General features: G+C 34.9%; 1 protein-coding gene across 1 annotated transcript in view; it reads left to right on the forward strand.

Annotated features, from left to right (window-relative positions):
- Nucleotides 1–23416, forward strand: part of Sans (SAM_USH1G_HARP domain-containing protein Sans) — a 256233-nt gene that overhangs the window by 194873 nt on the left and 37944 nt on the right. Inside the window, exon 3 of the mRNA XM_081731215.1 lies at nt 15992–16402. Within this exon, the coding sequence (XP_081587341.1) occupies nt 15992–16402 (411 nt within the window). The remainder of the gene's footprint in view (nt 1–15991; nt 16403–23416) is intronic.

A 23416-nucleotide genomic window follows, 5' to 3' on the forward strand; every position in this document is an offset into this window, starting at 1 on the left:
CAATGTCAGTTGTGTTCGCAGGGGCTTGATGGACAGGTGTATTCTCCTGAAGGAACAGAATTCCTTTCTTTTCATTTTCCGCGGCGTTGAACTTTGAATTTTTCTTTCAGTTTTGTAAATAATGTAGAGATTCTGGATTAAATATCTGACCGTTGCGGAGGTAGTCTATGAGTACGACTCCATACTTATCCCAGAAGAATGTTGCAAACAGTTTCTCAACCCACTTCTGTGTCTTGAACTTCTTGGGGCGATGGAGAAATGAGTGCTACTACTCCACTGACTGTTGTTTCAATTCAGGATCATAGTGGTACAACCATATTTCATCTATGGTTACTATTCGTCAGCGAAATTGATCAGCATTACGGTCAAATTGGAAAAAGACTTCTCTTAATGCCGTCACGCTTTTATTCTTCTGACAGATATTTTGGGAACCCATTATGTCGAGAACTTGAGCGTACCCAAGCCATTCTGAATTATGCCACAGACGAGTTCCAAAGAAATGCCCAGAATCTCTGACACAAGTTTTGCTGAGAAGGTAAAAACTGAGAAAGCGGGGTGCAGCAAGTCCTCAGACTATAATATGTATATCGTGAGTTTATTATACACTTTAAAAACTATATAAATAATAGCTTAAATTATTTTTGTCATTCAAAAAGTGGGGTGGCCTAGACCCTCCGGCCCCGGGCTATATCCACCGCTGGCTGAAATGCTGCAATTTTCAACAATAATGTCACAAATTGCATCCGTGATTTCGGGAAGAGTCATTGCTTTTAATCATCCTGGATGTAAAGCATAATTTGTTGAGAAATCATCACGTTTATACAAGCCACTCACTTCTTCACCACTGTATATAATGGAGGAGAGTCCCGTGGTGTTTCACTGATTTTCTAATTAATTTACTTCGGTGACTTTCCTTGGTGGAACAAAAATGTTATAACAGTTAGGATCTGGAAGTTCGTGAAATTATCTGTTTGGGCACACATAATCACTTCAGAGGCCTGAGAAACAATAAGAATTTCATTATTAATATGAAAATTTGTATTTGTACATACAGAGATATGTTTTTTTAAACTACGGTTTCATTTTTCTACCTAGTACCTACATTCATTCGGGATTGGACTAGGACATTTTCAGCAGCTCCTCGTAAACTCTCTCTCTCTCTTCTCTCTCTCTCTCTCTCTCTCTCTCTCTCTCATATATATATATATATATATATATATATATATATATATATATATATATATATATATATATATATATAAAGAGAGAGAGAGAGAGATACGTAGCATATGGTACTAAACGAATGTGTTAATTGTAGCATACGCAAAAGTAATTCAATTTATGTTTAGGCTTCATAAGTTTCATTGAAAAATATTTCATGTGCAGACGTTACTTATTTGTTAGTTACAAATTTTACTTGAAATAACTTTAATTTATAATCATATAGGTCTAATATAAAAACAGCAACGAAATTACACAATGCAATGTAAAGTAAGTCAAACGTAATAAATATGTCATTTTTGGTATGGCAAATAGCCGCCCCCCCGAAAATGTATCTGCCCCTCCTTTGCCCCCCTAAGAACATAAAGCTGGCGTCGTCACTGGCTCGTACGAATAGCGAGATTGAAAATGATATAAAGGGGATACAGGAAAGGCACGTTATTTAGGAAGGTCAGGGGAAGAATTGCATCCCTCTTCCCCTGAGTTTGAGATATGTATATACATTTTAATCAATAGCTTGGCAATATACTAACGAAAAACATGAAACTCCCTATATCGGTGGATCCCCAGCCTAAACCTGAAATGACGCTACTGCCAAAATCGAATATATTTCGCTAATATGCGCAAACGTACAATTTACACTTGATTTACTTCTTATTCTTAACGATTCCAACTTGGTTCAATAAATGCAAAACTTCTAGGCGTTCGATCTTTATTTCAAATATTTATTAGATTATTCTTTTATTACAATGACTGTGCAGGACTGTTCTTTTATCGTCAGGAGATTAAGAAGGGCAAGAAGTTAAGAATTTCATCGTAATTATCAGGCCGTTATCAGTGTTCATTGTGCTATTTCTTTTTCTTTCGTTTTTTTTAAAATTAAGATCCGAAAGGACAGGAAAATCCATTAAATAGTTTAATAGGATAGAAATATTTCACGTTGATAAACTTATCTCATAAACTTATTATAAAGTAAAGGAGACTTTTTATATATTATCAGACATTAAACAGTATCTTTATCATTATCATCCAGTCTTGTCTTTCTGTTCCTTTTATGCTATTGTGCAATATGACAATGTCTTCGCCGTTATTTTTCTTCCATAAAGCAAAATTAGAGTAACCTGCCCTTTTAAGAACTTTTAATTCTTCTAACCTGTTGAAGGACACGGTAACTCAGTGGTAGTTCTCAACTCTCGTGCGACAGGTCTCCGGTTTGAACCCAGGCCATGCGAGTTTGTGGTGTACAATGTCGTGTCTGTGGGTTTTCTCGAGGCAGTTCCGATTCTTCCTACATGATCATTCCATCAATTCTTTTATAATCATTCACCTCCATTAATGTAGTTTTCATTCTCATTATTATTATTATTATTATTATTATTATTATTATTATTATTATTATTATTATTATTTTGTAAATTTAGCCCAATTCGCTGTTTATTAGTTTCGAAATTTTTAAAATAAAGAAAACCAAATGACATAGTAACAATGACGAAACGATATTTTAGTAGTTACAAAGAAACTTTAGGATCTAGGAGATAGTGTTTGTCTCTAAGTAATGGTTATTATTATTATTATTATTATTATTATTATTATTATTATTATTATTATTATTATTATTATTATTATTATTATTATTATTATTAATATTATTATTATTATCTAATGTCTTTTTTTCAGTATATGTAACCTATACTATATGTTGCAATACAAACTATGTACAATCTTGCTGGAAGCCAAATCCCAGCTTTCCTCATCAAAGGTGGAAATGTTAGCCATTTAGCTTCTAGGGAGCTCCCAATCTTGTCATGAATGATATTTGAATACAACGAGTACAGATTTTCAGTTATAAGTAAAAACTACGTAAACATCAAAGTTTTAAAGTTATAGACTACTTTTAATAAATTAAAATACGAGGTGCTTTCAATTCGAGTTACTGGGAGTATTTATTATCTTTAAATGTCTTACGATGCACCTTTTGAAAGGAAAAACTTCCAGAAAAAGGTATTCTTAGATGTATTAGCCATGAATAGTGATAAAAATTTTCAGTTTCATGAAAAGCTGTTTCAGTCGTTCCTACATCGTCGTTGTACCGTAACGTTATTTGTAACATAAGTCCCACGTAACAGAAGAAAAATAGTTATATAAAGTAGGAAATTTAACAATTCTTCATTTCTGGATCAATGTATTCGACAAATTTAATATACTTTTCCATAGAATTCTTTTTGATTGCAGAAAATATAATAACGACATTTTATAAGTACCACGTGCATAATACAAGGTTTTTACATAACACTTTACTACTTTTCTACTTTAATACGGTTCCATCTCATATAAAGAAGTAGGGCGGGCTAATGTAAAGTATCTACCGTAAGTTTTCCATAACCCAAAATTCCAAAGCTTAACTCAAGTAACTTATTAAAACAAATACTGACAACTTTCAGGAAATTAAGATTTATTTATGCATTCATTCGGGAAAGGAACTAAAATTGTAAATAATAAACAGGTTTACTTTTGCAGTTGTTCATACAATTTAATATATATAATTCACCATTTTCTCATATTATATATATAATATGAAAAAACGGCGAAGGGTGAGCCGCAATAAGTAATATTTTTAATCTATGAAATAAATTTACGTTTTTTGGTTATTATTTTCTCTGCCATATAATTAATAATATGTGTTCTTTCATTATTCTTCTATACAATTTTTATAATTAATAATTATATATTTTTAATACAAAGTTTTTTCTGAGTACATTTTTCGGAACTAGAATTTATAATTATGAACACAATTGTTACTATCAGACTGTACATATATATATAATATATATATATATATATATATATATATATATATATATATATATATATATATATATATATATATATATATATATGTGTGTGTGTGTGTGTGTGTGTATAATATAGTGTGTGGGAGAGAGAAACATACCTAAAACATTGTACCAAACAGATATTTCCGGGGGGAGGATCCTCCTCGGTACGGCTCTATAGCCATAGAGAAATAACAATAATCATCTTTATTTAATGAAAAAAGTTTCTTATAAAGACAAAACTTTTGTTTCTACATGTATTTTCCTTGTACTTTACACCGTACACAGAATACACAATACACAGAAGTACCTAGTAAATATTTTATACTCAAATACAAAATTAAATTTGAAAATGTTCTACTTATGAAAATTTATTATTGGGAAATTAGAATCTGCTGTTATGTAATATTCCTATACATGCATTCAATCTATTTTATAGCTTTAGTAGAGTTAATATTTTGTCGCGGATATTTGTTTAGAACGAAAAACTTTCCGAAAGGGAAAAATTTCCACCTCACATCACTAGCCATGAATATTGTCGAGAAGCAATCACACATGATTATGGTCTTTAATCTAACAAGGTACATTCGCGAAGTGTCCCCTCGGGATTCGTCTAAAATTGATTTAAATGCAAAGTTCTCCGCGGCCCAAAGTGTACTGTACTAATTTTAGCGGCCCATACGGGTAATTTGCATATTTATGGGCCTTCATATGTCCGAAATTCATACACCACTATAACGCTTGGTCACAAAATTGCTTTCTTTAGATGTAACTGAACATGAATGTGGGCATATGCAAAACAAATTGGATGAAGTACTGCTTCTCTGACACGTGTTATCCACACCAGCCGCCATATTGGATCCGCCATATTGAATTCAGCTTTCGGTTTCTCAAATGGAAATAGGTGCATGCGATACATCAAATTCATACAAAATTTTCTCGGAAATTCATTGGTGTAGTGACATTTACGGTAGCTTGTACCATTTGCAAAATATTGCATGTTAAATGTAAAGCACTTTACAAATTCAACCATTAAAAAGTTGTGCAGGGCCCCGTATGTATATGTAATCTTTTACGTGATTTATTGTTGACGAAATGTTTTCTGAACGTACATACATACAGACGCACAGACGTAAATAGGATATGGTAGATCTTCACCAAAATCTGGTTGTATCTAGATTTACATTAGGCATTTTGTTCGTAATACAATACTTCCTTGTTATAGTATAACATGGAAGTAATAACAGACACTCACAGAAATGTAAGATTATGACACCAATGTTGTAGAGAGTTTGTTTATACCTACAGTACTTTTCCAGTTAGAAATTGTTTTGATTTGTCAACATCGAAAACGTAAGCGTAACTGATATTACTCTGCAATGTCTATTCGCGAAGTTCCTAGAGGGATTTAACATGTATATCTCGCAAATGGTACACTCGCTACCGCAAAACTCACTACACCAATGCATTTCCGAGAAAATTTTATATGAATTTGATATGATATGAATTTTATATGTATCACATGCGCCTATTCCCAATTGAAAAACCGAAAGTTGAATCCAATATGGCGGATCCAAGTTGGCGGCCGGTGTGAATAACACGTGTCAAAGAAGCAGTACTTGATCCAATTTGTTTTGCATATGCCCACATTCATATTCAGCTACATCTAAAGAAACTAAAAGCAATTTTGTGACGGACCGTTATAGTAGTGTGTGAATGAATTCCGGGTATATGAAGGCTCAAAAATATGCAAATTACCCATATGGGCCGCTAAAATTAGTACAATACATATTGAGCCATAGAGAACTTTGCATTTAAATCAGTTTTACATGAATCTCGAGGGGACTCTTCGCGAATGTACCTTGTAAGAGAAAGGAAATGTTGTAATGGATAAAAGTAAACAACCACACTCACACACACACACACACACAAAGTGTTAACTGTTTTAACTATTGTAATTAATGTTTTGTTGTTATACTTAACAAGGTTTGTTATATACAACACTGAAACGGTATTGTTATTCATTTGTCCTTTCAAAAGTGAAATGTTAAAGCTACTAATGCACAGTGAAAGGATATATACAGTTTTTCTTTTCAAATCAAATTAATCGTTTTTGTACTCTTGTCAGAGTTAACTTGAGGTTAGCGAATGTATTGACATAATAACCATTGCGTTGTAAATGGCACGTGAAATGAAAGTTGATGACGTAATTGATTATAAAAGGGGGAATTTATCATAACTCTGAAATCTTAATATTGCAGGGAAATTCGTGAATCTAAGAAGCTTTGCTACCTAGTATCAATGTTTGGTTTACTTTTTTAACCTTTTATTATCTAAATATAGTAATAATGATATAAACATCGATAACACTAACAACTTCAAATATTTGACAAATATTTTTTATCACTATTCACCGACTCATAAAATCTCTTTTTACAAACTTCTTTTGTAGTACGTTTCACTAACAGAACTACCTAAATATCGAGAGTTAATTCCTTGTTCTATCTTCTTTCTGTTAAGTTTTATAGTTGAAACACTTCTCTTTGCCCCAATATATCGCACACTCGGTGGAAGAGCGTTACAGCTCAAAAAATGGAAATTTTGAGTTATCATCGCTCAAAAGAGAACAGAGAAAGAAAAGCGAGCTTTATCTGGTGGTATTTTGGCAGAAACGTAACTAAACAAATTAAGCCCTTTATGGCAGAAATACCAGTATTCCAGAGAGCAATTGTGATAGAATAACAAACTTTAAAAGTCATGTTCCCACAGATGTGTATTTTTGACTTGTAACAGTCTTCCACCGGGTGTACGGTATATTCCTTTGGTCTTCTAAGTATTAACATTTATTCTATATTCCCCATACGTTTTTTTTCTTAGTTCTCATGTCTTGTTAGTTTATTATCCATATTTCGAATTCCAATCTGCAAAACGAACGCACCCAACCCTTCTACCACTTACCGATATACTACATTGTTTAGTTCACTTTTCCTCACTACTTCTTCATGTATATTGAAAAAATGGATGAAACTTATATCGAACACCTTTTTCTTCCTCTCTGCCATTTCTTATATCTTGATTCTTATTCTTTGGTTCATATGCAACTTTGAATATTTAAATCGTTCTATTCAAACCCAACTTTCAGCTGCTCTCCCATCACAGCGTGCTCTATTCAATATACAGCTTCGTCTCTGGATCTAAGCAATATTTTATGGTTTAAAAGCTTTCTCTAAATCATTAAACTTCCTCTCCTTTCTCTAAAAGCTTTTCTTTAGAATACAATTAATTTTCACAGTGTCTTATCCAGTTTCTTTCACGCTTCTAATTGTCTCTAATATTGTTCTCTTTTCCCCTATTGTTTATAAAATTTCCTCGTTCGTCACAGTAGTTCAGTAGTACTCTTTAATATCCTGGACTCAAACTGTTTCTCCTAATATTTCTCGTGGTTTTCGGCCATGTATTATTCTGTTCAATATTCGAGACAAGATTGTTGTTGCCTACGAAGCCTAATTCTGTAGTCTTTATACTTTTTTGCATTCTATTTCGTAGTCAGTGGAATAACTAATATTTTTAAGAAATATTTCATTATAAATTCGGAACTTTCCTTGCCTTGCCGCCTCCTATATTTCTACAAAGTCAATTGATATATTATCTGCCCTTGTGCTATTTTTCAACTCCTTAAGAACTTTCTTAACTCATAATATTGTTAAAACTTGATGATTCTCCCTTGTTTTATTTTTATCATCAATATATAGACAACATGATAGATCTTACTTTCAAACAGTTCTTTAGTGTATTTTCTCCAACTGTCTAAAACTACTCTGCTTGCTTACAACCATTGCTTCTTAGTTTCTAATATCAAAGTTGTAATTTTAACTTCCGTTCTTTTTTCAATTATTTCATTTTGCTGTACATTTGTTTATATTTGCCTACTCTTTCTGCTTCCTCTCCCATTATATAGTAAATTTTCCTGGCTTTTTCGGTTTCCATACAAATTCACTCTTCAGCTTTCTCTGTATATTTTTCTTTCCTCCGTGCCACTTTATTTTTCTTTTTCGCATTTTCCTTTCTGGTGTAACTCATGATAGATTTACTCCACCACATGGCCACATGCATAAATAGCTTGAAGTGTTTCACCAATCGTTCTTGTTTCTATTTTTCTTGAATTTAGATACTTTTCTTCCAAGTTCGTAGAGAAAATATTTCTCATTCCCTTACCTGTCCACTATCCAATTTCTTGTTTTATAGACCTACTTTTCTGGTTACTACATTTTTGAGTTGGATATCTATCAGCTAGCAATAGACTATAATCTGAGAAGACGCCGATGCCAGGAGAACCTTCAAAACTTATCCTGTATCATTATATAATTTATTTATTCATCGAAAACTTCTAGGCGTTTCTCCTTTAGTTCCTTTTGAATCATGCACGTTTTGTCATCAGTGAGATATGGTAGTAAAACTTGATAAAACCCTTTCCTCTCTCAATTCTGTTCTCTAAACCAGCCTTTCCCAACCTTTCCCACCCTACGGCTCCCTTTATATACATGTGAAGGACCCCTTGCAATATATGCGGTTGGTTAGTATTTATATTTCTTCCCCATGTTAGTATATATATATAGGGTGTTTCAAAACAACACTGACAACGTTTGAGAGGCGATTCCTGACACTAAGAGAAGACAAAAAGTATAGACCAACCTAGGTGCACAAATGCTTCCTTTCGGAGATTTAGGCTGCCGAAAACATGAAAAAATGAACTTTACAGGTTCATAGCTCTAAAACTATGGGACCTACCGTAGTCGAGTGAAGATTTCACTTAGGAACTAGTATGTGCCCTATCCAAATATCCATGTTTCAGAATCCTGCGGTACTTCCGCAACAATTTTGATGGAGGTAGTTGGTGAGTACTTCACATTATATGCCGGTAGCCAAACGCCCTCTATAAAATTTGTTGCGTAAGTATCACAGGATTCTGAAACATGCATTTTTTGATAGTGCACATATTACTTCCTAAGTGAAGTCTTGATACGACTACGGTATGTCCCATAGTTTTAGAGCTATGGACCATGGAAATCCATTTTCCATGTTTTCGGCAGCTTACAACTCCGAAAGGAAGAATTTGTGCACTCAGGTTGGTCTATAATTTTTGTCTTATCTTGGTGTCAGGAGTCACCTCCCAAACGTTGTCGATCTTGTTTTGAAACACCCTATATATATATATATATATATATATATATATATATATATATATATATATATATATATATATATATATAATATAATACGGGTGTTGGTGTGTTTTTGTTTCTCTTTGCAGTGGTATAATCATGTTAGTAATATGATGCTTACTCCGTAATTGGGTAGTTAAGTGTTTCAAACCTGAGGCCGAACACCTTAACTAAGGTGTTGCAAATATATAAATAACTCCAGTACGTAAACAAAACTAAATCACAGTAGCCTACCCATAAGGTATAGAAAAAAGTAGCTTTGTAGAGTATAGCAACTTCTTGTAGGTCGAATATCACTTCTCACTCAAATTGAACTTGTCATTATTAATTCAATCATTTAACTTAAAATGGTGGATTTTTCACCACTGTGTGTGCCTTTCTCTTGCGGACCCGAGGTTGTGAAAGGCTGCTCTAAACCTATAGCATATTACTTTCCCTTCATTCTCCTACAATAGCATTTAGTGATCCTCTATAATTACCTGTTCATTCCTTCTCTTATTATCTATGAGTTCTATTTGGGAGCCGCAGTGGCTCAGTAGTAAAGCATTTATCTCTGGTGCGTGGGGTTCCAGGTTCTTTCTCAGATCGCACCAAGTAAACTTTGTAATGGACACACACCCTGTGTGTAAGTTATCCCAGGGTTCTCCCGTTTCCTCCCACTTTCTTCGCACACCATTTCCTTCATCATCATCATCATCTCCTTTGGCGTACATGGCATAACTGTGGAGTGTAAAACTGAAATACTTCAGTTCATTTTAGTTTTCTATTTTCTGCAGCTTTCATCTGCTATTGTGTATGAAGTGGTTGGTGAGCGACCTAAAACATTTTCAATATCAGTGTACGGATCTGTCCTACCGAAGTCCGTAGCATTAGATAATACTGTGAGTGAATACTATGTAGTGAGTAGCTATTCAAGTAAAGCTCTCATCCTACTAGTACGTATGTGTATTTTGGAAAAATTTGCTACTACATTTTTTAAAAGAAAGTACTATTTAAATAAACCTTAAAAGTTTGTAGATTTAATGATAGGCTATATTTAAAAATTATTATAAATATTAAATATTATGCCTTATTACAATACTTATAAATGATGCAACTTTTTTTTTTTTTTGTAATTGGATGACGCAATAAAAGAGTTTGATCTAATAATTTGTGTGTGCGCATTGCAGCACAACATATTGCCAAAAAGTAAAAAAAAAAAAAAAAAAAAAAAAAAAAGCTTTTATTTCACAGCTACTGAATATAAATTAATGAATTCGTAGAAGGAACAAAACTTAATATTATCGAATATCAACAAAAAAAAAAAAAAAAAAAAAAAAAAGAGGGATGATTCAAACAATGGATCAAAAGATTGCGATCTTGGTCCAAGAGTTTTAAGAATGATGCAAAAAAAAAAAAAAAATGCATCAAAAGATTGCAATCTTGGCCAATAATTATAGTTTTTGGATCAGGGACCACAAATTTTTTGAACGGCCCCTAAACCGAGTTTTCGTATTTTTTTTCTTTCTTCAGAATAAGCACATCATACTGAGTTAAGTAATAGTTTGGGTTTGGATACAATGTATGTAGTTCTCCAGATATAAGGTCTACTACAAGAAAAATTTTGCCTGAAATATATTGGATCTTTTAATCCAACAAATGTCTTGTAAAAGCAAATCATATTAAAAATGTATGTCTTGTTACTGTAAGAAGACAAAATTTATATTTATTCTTGATCACTAAGAAGCAACTCAACAATCAACAATATAGTATTCATTAATATTGGGAAATGTTATAAATGTATTTTATTTATACAGCAATATGTATTATAATTTCCCTTACTGTTAGCTATAAATAGATTCTAGATATAACAAGATCCTCCACATCATTGTACGATGCGTATAATAATAAAGACATTAAATTTAGGGTAGTTGAAGATTTAGAATTGTATGTTTCTTTGCTAATTCTGAAATCATTGTTTGGAAAGTACATGAAGACAGAATTGTGAGAAATACGTAGCTTAACAATTGCGCTCTACGTGGTACGTGACACAATGATTATGATGCTTTTTGAAGCATGTTTCAGATTAGATCATACAGCATAGATGCATTCACTGTCAAAGGAAAGATGTTTATCTGAGTGCATAAGAGTTGACCTGTCATGTTTGTTTTATTCCTGAACATATGCTGTCAATTGTAATTGTGTCACCTTATTGTTAATATGTAAGAAAAGAAGTCATATAAACAGAAAACAAAATCACAGCTCGAGAAATACTATATGATGGCTTTATCCACATTATAAAGCAGTGTTCTTTGCGTACAACTCTGACCTCACCATAACTTAACAGAACTAAATATTATTTCACATTTATTTTCAAGATTTTAAAATTTCCTTTAAAAGTACTAAAGAATATGGAAAATAGTTCATATTCGTTTATGATGTGAAAGCTTTATTAAAGTCACTTTAAGATTTTTGTATTTCTTTTTTTCTTCTTTTTTTTTCTTTTTTTTAAAGATATAACATTTTGGGTGTATTTCCACGCAAAACATTGTTTTTCTGCAAATGTAAAATCAAAACTCCGATTTTCTAAAGAAAAATGTGTCATAATTTTTATTACAAGAAACGAAATTCAAGAATTATAATAAAATTTAGACATGAATTTAACAAATTACAAACACTTATCGGGTTGTAACACGCATAAATTGGATAGTCAAAAAAACACGAACAAGAAAATAAAAAATAGAATGGTCTACTCTTTTGAGTGTTATGTAATATACGAAGAAGACAGTGGATATATGAACGGTAATCGTTCACACTTTTGGTAGCTAGTAAGACGATAGTGAATATATGATCACTTTGAAAACTGGTTTTCGTTCGGATATTCCGCGAACAGTAACTAAATAAATTATGGATAACTTATTTTCAATCAGCCATTAGTTCAGGTTCAATGTACACTTGCATAATTTCCGTTATTTAACAGTTCAAATTTGATATTTGTACTAGCTTAAGCTTGGCTAATGTCTAGGTATCCTTTCCCAACCTGGGATCCGCGGTACGCCCTTCCCAGGCTATATAACGATATGCCCTCCAAAACCACCTTCAGCCGCTATGGGAATCAAAAGTTTCACTATATGGCAACGTCGTAAATCAGCCTGGAAGCATTAGCATTGCTCTACGAATAAATCAAGCGCTTGTATCGATTGTTACGCTGATGTGATTGTAGTGTCAACGTCTATGGACTTTAACTGCCGTCTGAAAATAATAGATGTAATTATTTGATGGACTGGTAGATCTACTCTATGGTTCTTTATCTGTGACGTTGCCACATAGTGCAATTTGAGTCTCCAGACGAGGACCCGAACGCCGAAAGATGTACAATTATAGATTGTTTTTGCTTTATTGTGACTTGCAGAATAGTACTCTGTAGTCCATGGGCGCTATTTTTAGAAGATCCAATATATACAGGGCCGGATTTAGGGGGTGCAAAAGTGCACGTGCACCCCCCTTGGTTTAAATATACACTATATAAAATTAAAAACTAGCAGTGAAAATAGCAACCCCTTCCGAAAATTTCTACCATCATATTTCCATTTGAGACTTAAAACAGAGCTTTGCAAAAGCAATATTTTAAGTTGATTTTGTAAGGTTGAAGGAAAAGGATTTACCAAGCAAAACAATATAACATTTGTCAAGTAGGGAAGAAAATAGAAGCCAGGAGAGAAGAACATTTTTCCTGCATAGCACTTGCGATCCTCTTTAAAATATTTTCCTTCGTTCTATGCATCAGTGTTGTCAGGGAAAAAGAATATTGTCACATGTCACTTAAGAGTTTCAGTGTGATTGGTCATTTTGGTAGTTATTGGTGCACCCCTTCAGACAATTCTGGATCCGGCCCTGAGGTGATCCAAAGATTTTTGTAAGGTCTACTTCTGGTTACGCTACTCTATTCCAGTGGTAGCTTTAGCGGATAGGCCTGGTAGACACTGGCCTACCCGCATGTTTGAAAAATATACAATAAAGAGTAAATATATATTTTCCATTATTTATATTAACGATAGATAATTATTTAACAAATAGCATCAGCCACCACTGTAAAAGTAATTTCCTACTGTAATCAGTTAAATGTGTGTATGTATCCATAAGCGAGGGAGCGGACCTACGCAAAATTAAAATCCTAAAGCTGCCCCTGCTGTATTCTTTGCAAGAATACGACATTTATGGTTTTGGAAATGGATTAAAGATTACATATTTTGTCAGCATTAAGTTACCGATCACTCATTCCGTGGCTGTTATTACATCTTACTGGCTACTGAAAGCGCGAACATTTATCGTCAGCTACCACCTAAAAATAAAATGTTATCCCAAATGCGAGAGTTAGAATACTTTATTAATAAATATAATAATAAAATTTTGAGAATAGTGAAGAACATTACTTTTCTTCTAATTTACAGTACAAGGAATACAATTGTCTTGAGGTCCAGGAGTGATTTTTCCCCCGAGCTCGAAATTGCACCCCCCGGGCAAATCTCCGATAGTATTCAAAAAGGGTTACAGTATTTTCGCACTACTAGTTTGACTTTCTACATATTGAAATTCCCCGCCGGCGAAATCGTCTGGAATTATAGCTGATTATTATTCATCCAAATATAGAATGAATAGCGTACATAACAAATTGTTACAATAGTCGTAATATGCGATACTGATAAATACAATTCTACAGGTTAATTTAAAATAATTTTTCTTTTTTAAAGATATATGTGTAATAAAAGAACTAACACAAAGACTGTTATAATTGCATTGTATCATGTTTGGCGTTATCGAGAATCATCAGTGCTGTATTACATGTATTGTTAGCAACTGTTAACAGGATTATAATGCACTTCAAACGGGACGGAAAGACGCGCCAGACAGTCTACCAGGACCAACTCTACGCCTGAAACTTAAGGCTATACTCTATCAGAGCTGCCATGCCACTGCTGTGCCGTCCAATGAGTAAATAATAAAAAATGTAATTGGTTATACCTAAAAGGATAATAACGATAGGATTATGAAATTTGGTCTACTACTACTTCAAATATTTTAACATAACGCAAAAACAACTATTGCTCTCAGTGAATAAATGCAAAAGTTATTGATCAATCAGAATATTACAGAAGACCTATGCTATACTCCCCCTTTAGATAGTGTGCCTTACATCATCGGCTGGGACCGATGCATTCCTTTGGAGACTATTCCATGGGCTGTGCCCTGAATTACCGGGTTATCAGGAGGAATCTGGTTTCTGTTGAAAACTCGGGGAATTCCTCGTTTTCCCTTCTTTCCTGTGATCAGATTGGTTTTAGCCAGATTGTTTTCTTTGTGTATATATATATATATATATATATATATATATATATATATGTGTGTTTGTTTGTTTGTATGTCTGTATGAGTGCGTGTGTGAAAAAAATGCGTAGTAGACAGACCGATAGTGCTGTAAGTGTAATCAATTCAAAAAGCTTGTAATATGCACTTGTTTTCTATAGGTACACAAATGCTTCAAAATACATTAAGGTATTGCAAGATAGATTTTTAAAAATTTTTTGTGACAGGCACGCCACTCAATTTATGAATGATAAGGCACCATGTCATACATAGCCAGAGATAACCACCCTCTGGAAAAAATAAAATGAAGTTCAAACTCTGCTGTTTCCGAACGAATCCTACAAAAAATATTTGGCATCTCCCCCAGCCAAAATTGCACAAACGGTCACATAGACCCACAAAGAAATAACAATTACTCGAGGCACTCGGGTGACGGATTCTGCCAGGATATCATCAATAACTTGGTGGATACTATGTCACGTAGGATTGAAGCTTTACATTCTGCCAAAAGGGACACAACCAGGTACTACTAATTCCAATGTGCACAGACTGATTTTTCGTGTGTCTATTTGTCAGGCTAATATACATAGAGGTGTGTTTAATTCATTTCTTTCCACAGCTTCGTACATTAAATGTTGCTTAGGCGAGTAAATGCTATTCTTTAAGATAAGCCATTTGCCAAATTAGGCTTCACAAGCTAAAATAATAACGGTTTCTATATCTCACGATATAGTCTCGGTTACTCTTATAGCACTTGCAAGCAGACACCCCAATTGTTAAAAGTAGTAGTATATGTAAATAATTTATTCTACTATTGAAATCTGAAGTAGTAACAATATTTTGAGACATTATTTCATTAAATCCAATATAAAATGACGAAGTGTCCATCGACATTTTTGTTAAATAAATAAATAAATAAATACATTAAAAATCAGATCATAGATAGTCTTCTATGTAAATCTATCATATCAAACTGGAAGAATAAGACAAATTTTTTTTTTTATTAATAATTGCCCCATTTTGCTCCCTCGTAGTGTCCCATGAGTAGCTGAATGTTTATCGTGTGTTTTCTGGCTTTTAGATTCTGATCATTGATGATGAAAAAGTAATTCGGATTCCATATTGATCTTGTATGTGTAGTCCCACATCTCACATATTCTTGGTGGTAACAAAGTAAGTTGAACCAGAATTTTTTTTAAGCATTTCATATACGCATAATTAGGTCTAACCTGCGGAAATTAACTCTATTTTTTGAAATTGCCTTTGAACTATGAGGCTATGGTAACTTATCTTCCCATGATATAAATTTCACTATTGTTAGTAAGTATAATATTTGCTAATAAACTTTTTTTTTTTTTTAAATTTTCTTTCTCAGGGGAGATCCTAACAAAAGCGACCACTTTGGTAATACTGCTTTGCACTTCTCCGCTGCCAGAGGCCACATGAACTGTGTTACTTTCCTGGCAAATTTCGGAGTAAATCTTTGGGCTTTGGACATTGACTATCACACCCCAAAAGACCTTGCTGCCATGAACAACCGGGATGAGATTCTTCGGTTTTTGGATGGAGTTATCGGAAAAGAGGAAGCCACCAACAAGAAGACAGTGAAAGCAATGAAGGAAAAAGCAAAGAAAGATGCCGAAAAGAGAATAAAAGAGTTTCAAAAACTACAGAAGAAAGCGGAGAAAGCTGCAGCAGAGGAACAAAAGAAACTGCTCAAAGAAAGAGAGAAAATGGAAAAATACAACGACCTAGTCGTAGGCGCTGAGGGCGTAATGCCTCACAGGTATTTATAACATTTTGATATAGCTAAGAACAGTAATCTCTTGTAAACATTTCTGATCAAAGTAGTATATTATTTTAGTTTGAAATAGTGTAAACGAAAAATTAGCAGCGCATAAATGCGCATGGTTACCAGTTTGAGCCTTTTGTACTTGCGCAACAATTGAGACTTGCGTTCATAATTTGAAGTGTGTAAACTTTTGTTGTCTTCTTACTTAAAGTATGTACACATTCATATCAGTACATATATATACAAGGAAAACCCATTGTTTAATTTAAAAAAAATACAAATAATACAAATCGAATCTCCTTCAATGTACCATCCACTTGATGCAATGCACTAATCAAGTCATGTTTGCCACTTTTCAGATCAGACTGAAACGTATGCCTTTTTAAATTCCATCGTCGTTTTTTCTCTCGTTGATTCCCTATCCGCAAAACTTTTTCCTATTGTCTTTTTCCATAAGGGGGGAGGGGAGTCGCAGGGTTGATTTCCAAATGTTCCTTCAATGCACGACACGTATCCCCTGGCGGCACTACTTGAACATATGCAGTACGAATCGTGTTTGTAACTCTTTGCATTTTGAACTTCTAGCCCAAATCCAGCGATAGGAACTCTGAGACCCATCAGAGAAATCAATAAGTTCGTCGCTTATTGTGCAATTGATTTCCAAAATCAGTTCATATTCCTGCGATATTTCACTCGTTCGGAAGGTCGAGGGTTCACCAGAGCGAAGTTATCTGTAAGTGGCATTATACCATTCCTGAAGTGGGAAACCACCCGTAAACTTGTGTTTTCCTCAGAGTAGCTTCCTTGTAAGTTGTTACAAATATTACAACTGTTTCCTCTGCCCTTTTCTCTAACAGAATACATAATTTCACAGTTACATACTGTTTCAACTTTCCAACCATCACACAAATCGACGAACAAGCGAGAGGCTCTTAACAAAGGAAACTAAAAAAGTTACTATGTAGTATTACAACTTCACTCAATGATGCCGGTCAACTGATACAGAAGGATCCCGTAAGAAACATCTAGCTGCGGAAGTATGTACTACCACAGAGATCTCTCCCATCAGAGAACGAGTGTTTCAATTCAGATCCTCCTACGTATATACTGGTGGAAGTTTATTTAACAACATGAATCTGTCCCAAAGTTCGTGCATACGAAGATCATGGTAGATGATAGTGATTCCAACATACCAAAACATACCATCCGTGAAACTTAGCGAATATGTCATGCAGGGTGTTCAAAAAACATCCATTGCTCTCCTTAATAGAGTGTATGACGACCCTGACCGGTCATAAAATCAGCTATTCGGGCAGGTAGCTGGTCATACAGATACTGAATGCCAGTCTGGATATGATATCTTATGGTCGCCGTAAACCTTGGCACAGACGAACAGTGATTATTTCACGTACGGCCATGTTCCACACATGCTCGATAGAGCTTAGACGAGATCTAGCAGACTAGGGTAGAAGGCGTAACCAAGTAGACCACAATCAATTGCAGTGGCGGTATAGGAATGCGCATTCTTCTGTAGGAAAATGGTGTCCAGATAAATTTGGAGGACCGGATCAACGACGTCATTGATGTATGACCACTAATTATACTCTCCGAATGATACCAGAGATGAGTAGAATGTACATCTTCTTGTCTCATTCCAGAATGCAAAATATGATGCTTGTCTGATGAATTAAAACACGTGCTAATTTTCCTGCTCATCTTTTGACACGGGCACGCATTTAGCTTTTACTGTGTCCGAGTTAGAAGTGATTCTCGTCGCCGGCTACAACCACCTTCCATTCGCCTCGGCGCTACAGTCTCTTCCGATACCACTAAAGATGTTCTTAGTGATGAGCAAATGACAGTGGTAATCATACGTGAGAAACTTAAGAACGTATACTTACCCTGATTATCGATTTAGTTTTCGTGTGCTCACGTGCGGTCAACAATGACTAATTGCGCTGGCTGTCAGCCGTCCTTAACGATCCTTTTGTTTAGGCGTTATTTTGTGCGTCTCGGGGTCACTGGAGACTCGTCTACTGTGTAAATCCTATGTCTCCCATCGTTTACACCATCGTTTTGGTTGGATTGAATTTTAGCGCCCTTTCAGCAAAGAGGCTATATGGAGCGTGGATCTACAACTTAACGTAAGGTTCGAACCACATAAACTGTCACCGGGAATTGAACCCGGGTCTCCCGCCCCGAAGACGCGTACTTTGTTTATACCATTGATTAACCACTGATACGTAAGAAGCGAGGCGAGCAGCAATTCTACGGATAAACATACATCCTTTCACAGTTTCACTATGCTGCTGCACTCAGTTATTCAATTGTACAATAGGTGTAGTCAACTTTGCGTTCCAAACATAAACGAACTAGGTTTCCAGCATAGCGTGTTGTTCAGCGACCTTAAACTAGTAGCAGCCTTCTAACTGAGTAACATGTCCTGTACAAACACTACGATCAGCCTACTCTCTACAGTAGAGGGTTTGGTGGCACCTTCAAACTGCCAATGTATTCTCTATAGACACACATTGAGGTGTGAGTTTCGCTCGAATCGTGTGGCGTAAATGAAGTATTCTTAATAATTGCTCTTTACCGATCGCCAATCAATTTGTGGTCCTGAATCCATCTTGTACAGTGTTAAATATTGCCGTTTACGGAGCACCTTCTACACTGAGGAACCATTTAGGGAAACCCCTAAATCTGAAAACCAAATGCTTTTTAATAAATTGTGTACTAATATATTATTTTAAAAAACGGAAAATACTTTATGTGGAAGGGCAATCTTGTCCTCTCCCCTGGCAAAACCTGAAGTGACGCTACGGCTTCCACACCGACATTTTGAGCCCAGTTCCTTATGTGCTCCAACCACCAACTTGCAGGAGTGGGAACACGGCTGAAACATCTGATACACTCTTTTCATGTTTCAACAGTAAGGCTCAGATTTCCGGTGCTCCACTAAATCATAGAATTTTGTGTGTGTGTGTGGGGGGGGGGGGAGTTATGGTTGAAACAATGTGGTACATAACATTTAGGATCCCAAACTAGAAATTTATGTCCACCAAAAATAACTTTCTGTACGAAATCAAGAAAGTCTCACCAAATGAGCGTCAAATTTTTAGTTTTCATTTGTTAACTGGACGAAACTACAGATTAAGTACTATAAAAGGATATGTACTATTTTGGCTGCTTCCTTAACTAGTGATTCGAGATGCATTACTTGCTTAAGCAAAACTAATGCTACAATAGTATAATACAGGCATTTAACTACACTTGTACACTTTTAGTCAGATTGCAGGAAGTATGATATAGTGTGGTTAATCCTAAACGACCGGAGAGAGAGAGAGAGAGAGAGAGATAAAGAGAGATAAAGAGAAAGCGTCATATTGCGTGTATAGCACATGCATTGCACCGTATATGTGAATTTGTGCGATGAAAATGTTGTAAAGCTAATAGTTTCGTTGCTGAAATGAAGAAAAAAATCTACTTAAATGTCTTTATTGTACTCAAGTGTATAAAGAGACAATGGGACTACAACTTCCTCCAGATCTTGTCGTCACAAGATAGTGCAGTTGAATATGTGTGCCGTAGTATTCTGTTGTGAAAATTTTCATAAAATAATGAAGTTCCTTGGAAAACTATCCATCTGAGACAGAGTTTGTGGATAGTGCTCAGAAACGTATTGCTGAAGAAAACATTATTAAGATACTGCATGAAGTCCATGGTTACAGGATGCTTATTGACTGCATAACGAAGTTGGAGTCACAGTGGAGTTTCAAGTAGAAACAATGGAAGATAATTCAATCTTCAAAGGATAATCTGCAGGGATCAGCAAAATTCAGATTTGAAAGTAGTTGGGCAAAAAGCCCGATCTCATCGAAATTGGAGATCCTGGAGTTTTCCGTGCAAACAAAGTATATTCCCTTGGTGTCTGTAGATGTTGAATGTGAACAGGGAGTAATCTACACTCCCCCAACACCCCCCTAACACCCCTCCAAATTTCTTTACACACACCCCTGGATGGAAAAGGAATACTTCCCCAAATCCAATTGTATCAGTCAGTATAATATAGGTTATTTATTACATCAAGTTAAAAAAGGTTTAGTATTTAGGAAAGAAGGCAATATTTATTTATTTCACTTCAAAATACGAAGCGACCTCGTTCTCATGTACGGCTTCGAGAACCACATGACCTCATTGTTTCGGACGGTGTTCAGATCGAAACAATTGACAAAACAGACCGCTCATACCTACCATCCTAGCAGGAGCGGATCCAGGACGGACTTCTGGGGAGGGCAGTGAGTTATAATACTGCTACTTGGAGCTACTTTTAAGAGCTCCAAACTTTGGGATGGGTTTTATTTATATATAAAATAAGAAAGTTTCCTATTCTGGACGGAGGGCAATCGCCCCGATTCGCCCCCCCCCTGGACCCACCACTGCCTCCTGGGCTCCGCGTCGTTTCCGAGAAAAGGGATTGATGGACAGATGCAGATGACTGAAACTGGCAACGTCTTGAGCGGTCATTCACCTACCTCCTTCTTAATAAGGAAAAATGTAACAGCATAATAAGGCTATACCAGATTCAGTTGGTAAGTGGTACTCTGCAACAGGCTCGCAACCAGAGGTGGGCTAGGGGTGACCTGGCCCTCCCTAAGCTTTTCATGTCCCCTCCAGACCTCAATACAAAATGTACAATTTAGATATTTGTAAAAGGATATTTAATGGCTTGGCCCCTCCTAACATATTCATGGCCCCCCAAAGCTCTGTGGCTGGTTTCGAACCTGCTCTTCAAGTGGTGTATCAATGGACGGACGTTAGAAGAGTGTAGTCAAAACGCTTTTAGAAATGAAGAGATTCATCGAAGTAAGAATTATATATATTTTAGACTGAGTCTAGTGTTATGCAGAAACGCATTTGGCGCTAGCTTAATATTTGTAAAGTATATTTTTATTCACGTAAATTCATTGAAAGGAACAGGGCTCATAACGAGTCACTTTTTTAAACTAAAATTTACTTTTATTTGAAGTTGGTCACTAAAAGTTACTTTTTTTGAAACTTGTCACTAAAAGTTAATTTTTTGAGAGGTAAAGTGACTTTTTCGTGTGATTTATGTTTTGTATTATAGTTTTCTTTAAAAAAATGGAAAAAGGCAGAAACTTGTTACTCATTACTCTTCTGAAAGCATCAGTACTTGCTGCCACATGTGAAACAGTCAACTTTATTCTCACTTCAGCTTTTATTCTTTCTTCTATCATAATAATCTTTCAGTTTTCTCTGGTAATAGTTAACGCTCCGTTCAACGTTGTGTGTGTGTGTGTTTGTGTGGTTCATCATGTTCGTCTTGTATTATGCTTCTTGTATGTTCTTCTTAAGAGTAGGTGATGAATTTGAATATTTCATGGCTTTGAGAACTCTCAATGCTAAGTTAAATATAATATCTGGGATGAAGAAATACGGAAATAGGCCAGAACTGGTTCCACTTACTCAGAAGCTTCTTACATCTGCTAAGTCTGCTTACCGTAACTACAAAGCATATTTAGAAAATCTAAGAAAGGCGGAAACTCAAAGAAGAAAAGATGAAACAAAACAACAAAGAGAGAGGTGATGGAGAAATTGACAAAGGAAAAAGGGGCATGATGAGATTTTGGTCACTTTTTCATGTGTTTTGGCCATTTTTGGTCACTTTTCAACTATTTACAACTATGAGCCCTGGGATTATTAAAATTAGGGTATATTAAAAAAGACAAAACAGAAAGATACAAAATATTTTTAAATTGAAAAACTGGATTTCTGGAAAACAACTAAATCAATGAATAATTTTCTTATGAAAGATATTCAGAGCCAAAAACGTAGCCAGGAAGGGGCAGGAACGGAGATTAAGAGATCAAATAATATTACAACAATTAACATTAACAACAGGGTTAGAATATTAAAATAATGAAATCGGAACTATGTACAGTATTAATTACTAAATGAATGTGGTTTCAGCATTGGGACGAGGGAATATTTTCCCAATTAATATTTTGGAAAAAATCACCCATTAAAACTTGCTGGCGGTGAATAAATTGAAATAATAGCAGAATTTTGCAAAATAATTGCAATAATTCGTATGTAATCAATTCACATGTAATTACTGGGTAAAATAGTGGAGGTTAATTCCTAATACAGTGAAACCTCTCTTAACGGGCACGTCTCAATAGTGGACATCTTCATAAGAAGACAAACTTTCTTATTCTTCCATGCCATAAATATGTGTGGTGTGGTGTTATGAGGGAGAACCCTTCCTTTTAGGAACACCTCTCATTTGCAGACAAATAATCGTGTTCCACTGATGTCCATTTTGAGAGGTTCACTGTATTACTTAGTTTAATAATAATAATGAATGCTCAAATGTGTGGAGGACTTACTTTATTGAACCTACCACTGCAAGAACTGATTTATTATTATTATTATTATTATTATTATTATTATTAGTAGTAGTAGTAGTAGTAGTATAGTAGTAGTAGTGGTGGTGGTGGTGCAATAGTTGCGTAACAAAATATACTGTTTTCTTTGAGTTTGTTTAAAAATGTATATCACTATTCTGAGAGCACACACCCCCTTTTATGTTGAACCCCCCCCCAAGTTAAAATTTCTGGCGTACTTACTGAATGTGAACGCTCTCCCTCGCAGTATAAAATATTTCTAGCAAACTGAGAAAGTCTTACATTTTCCAGCATTGAGATGAATGCTGTCAAATTCATTTCTATTCATCTCTTTCACGCTTTGAAGTGTCAACAAATCGAAGGCCAAATTTTGATTTTGATTTACTTTTTTTGATGTTCGATTAAACACTTTAATTTTCGTTTTCATTCCGCCGAATTCCCACTGAAAACTGTGTTTCATCTTTCCACCCACGAAATCCGTTTTTTTAAAAAAAAAAAAAAAAAATCCTAACCCTAGTCATCAGCCACACGAAATCTACTAGGACCCTTGCCTTCACATACATCCATTTTTTACAAACAG

This window comes from Thermobia domestica, chromosome 11 (assembly GCF_964235325.1).
Source record: "Thermobia domestica chromosome 11, izTheDome1.hap1.1, whole genome shotgun sequence".
Lineage (NCBI taxonomy): Eukaryota > Metazoa > Arthropoda > Insecta > Zygentoma > Lepismatidae > Thermobia > Thermobia domestica.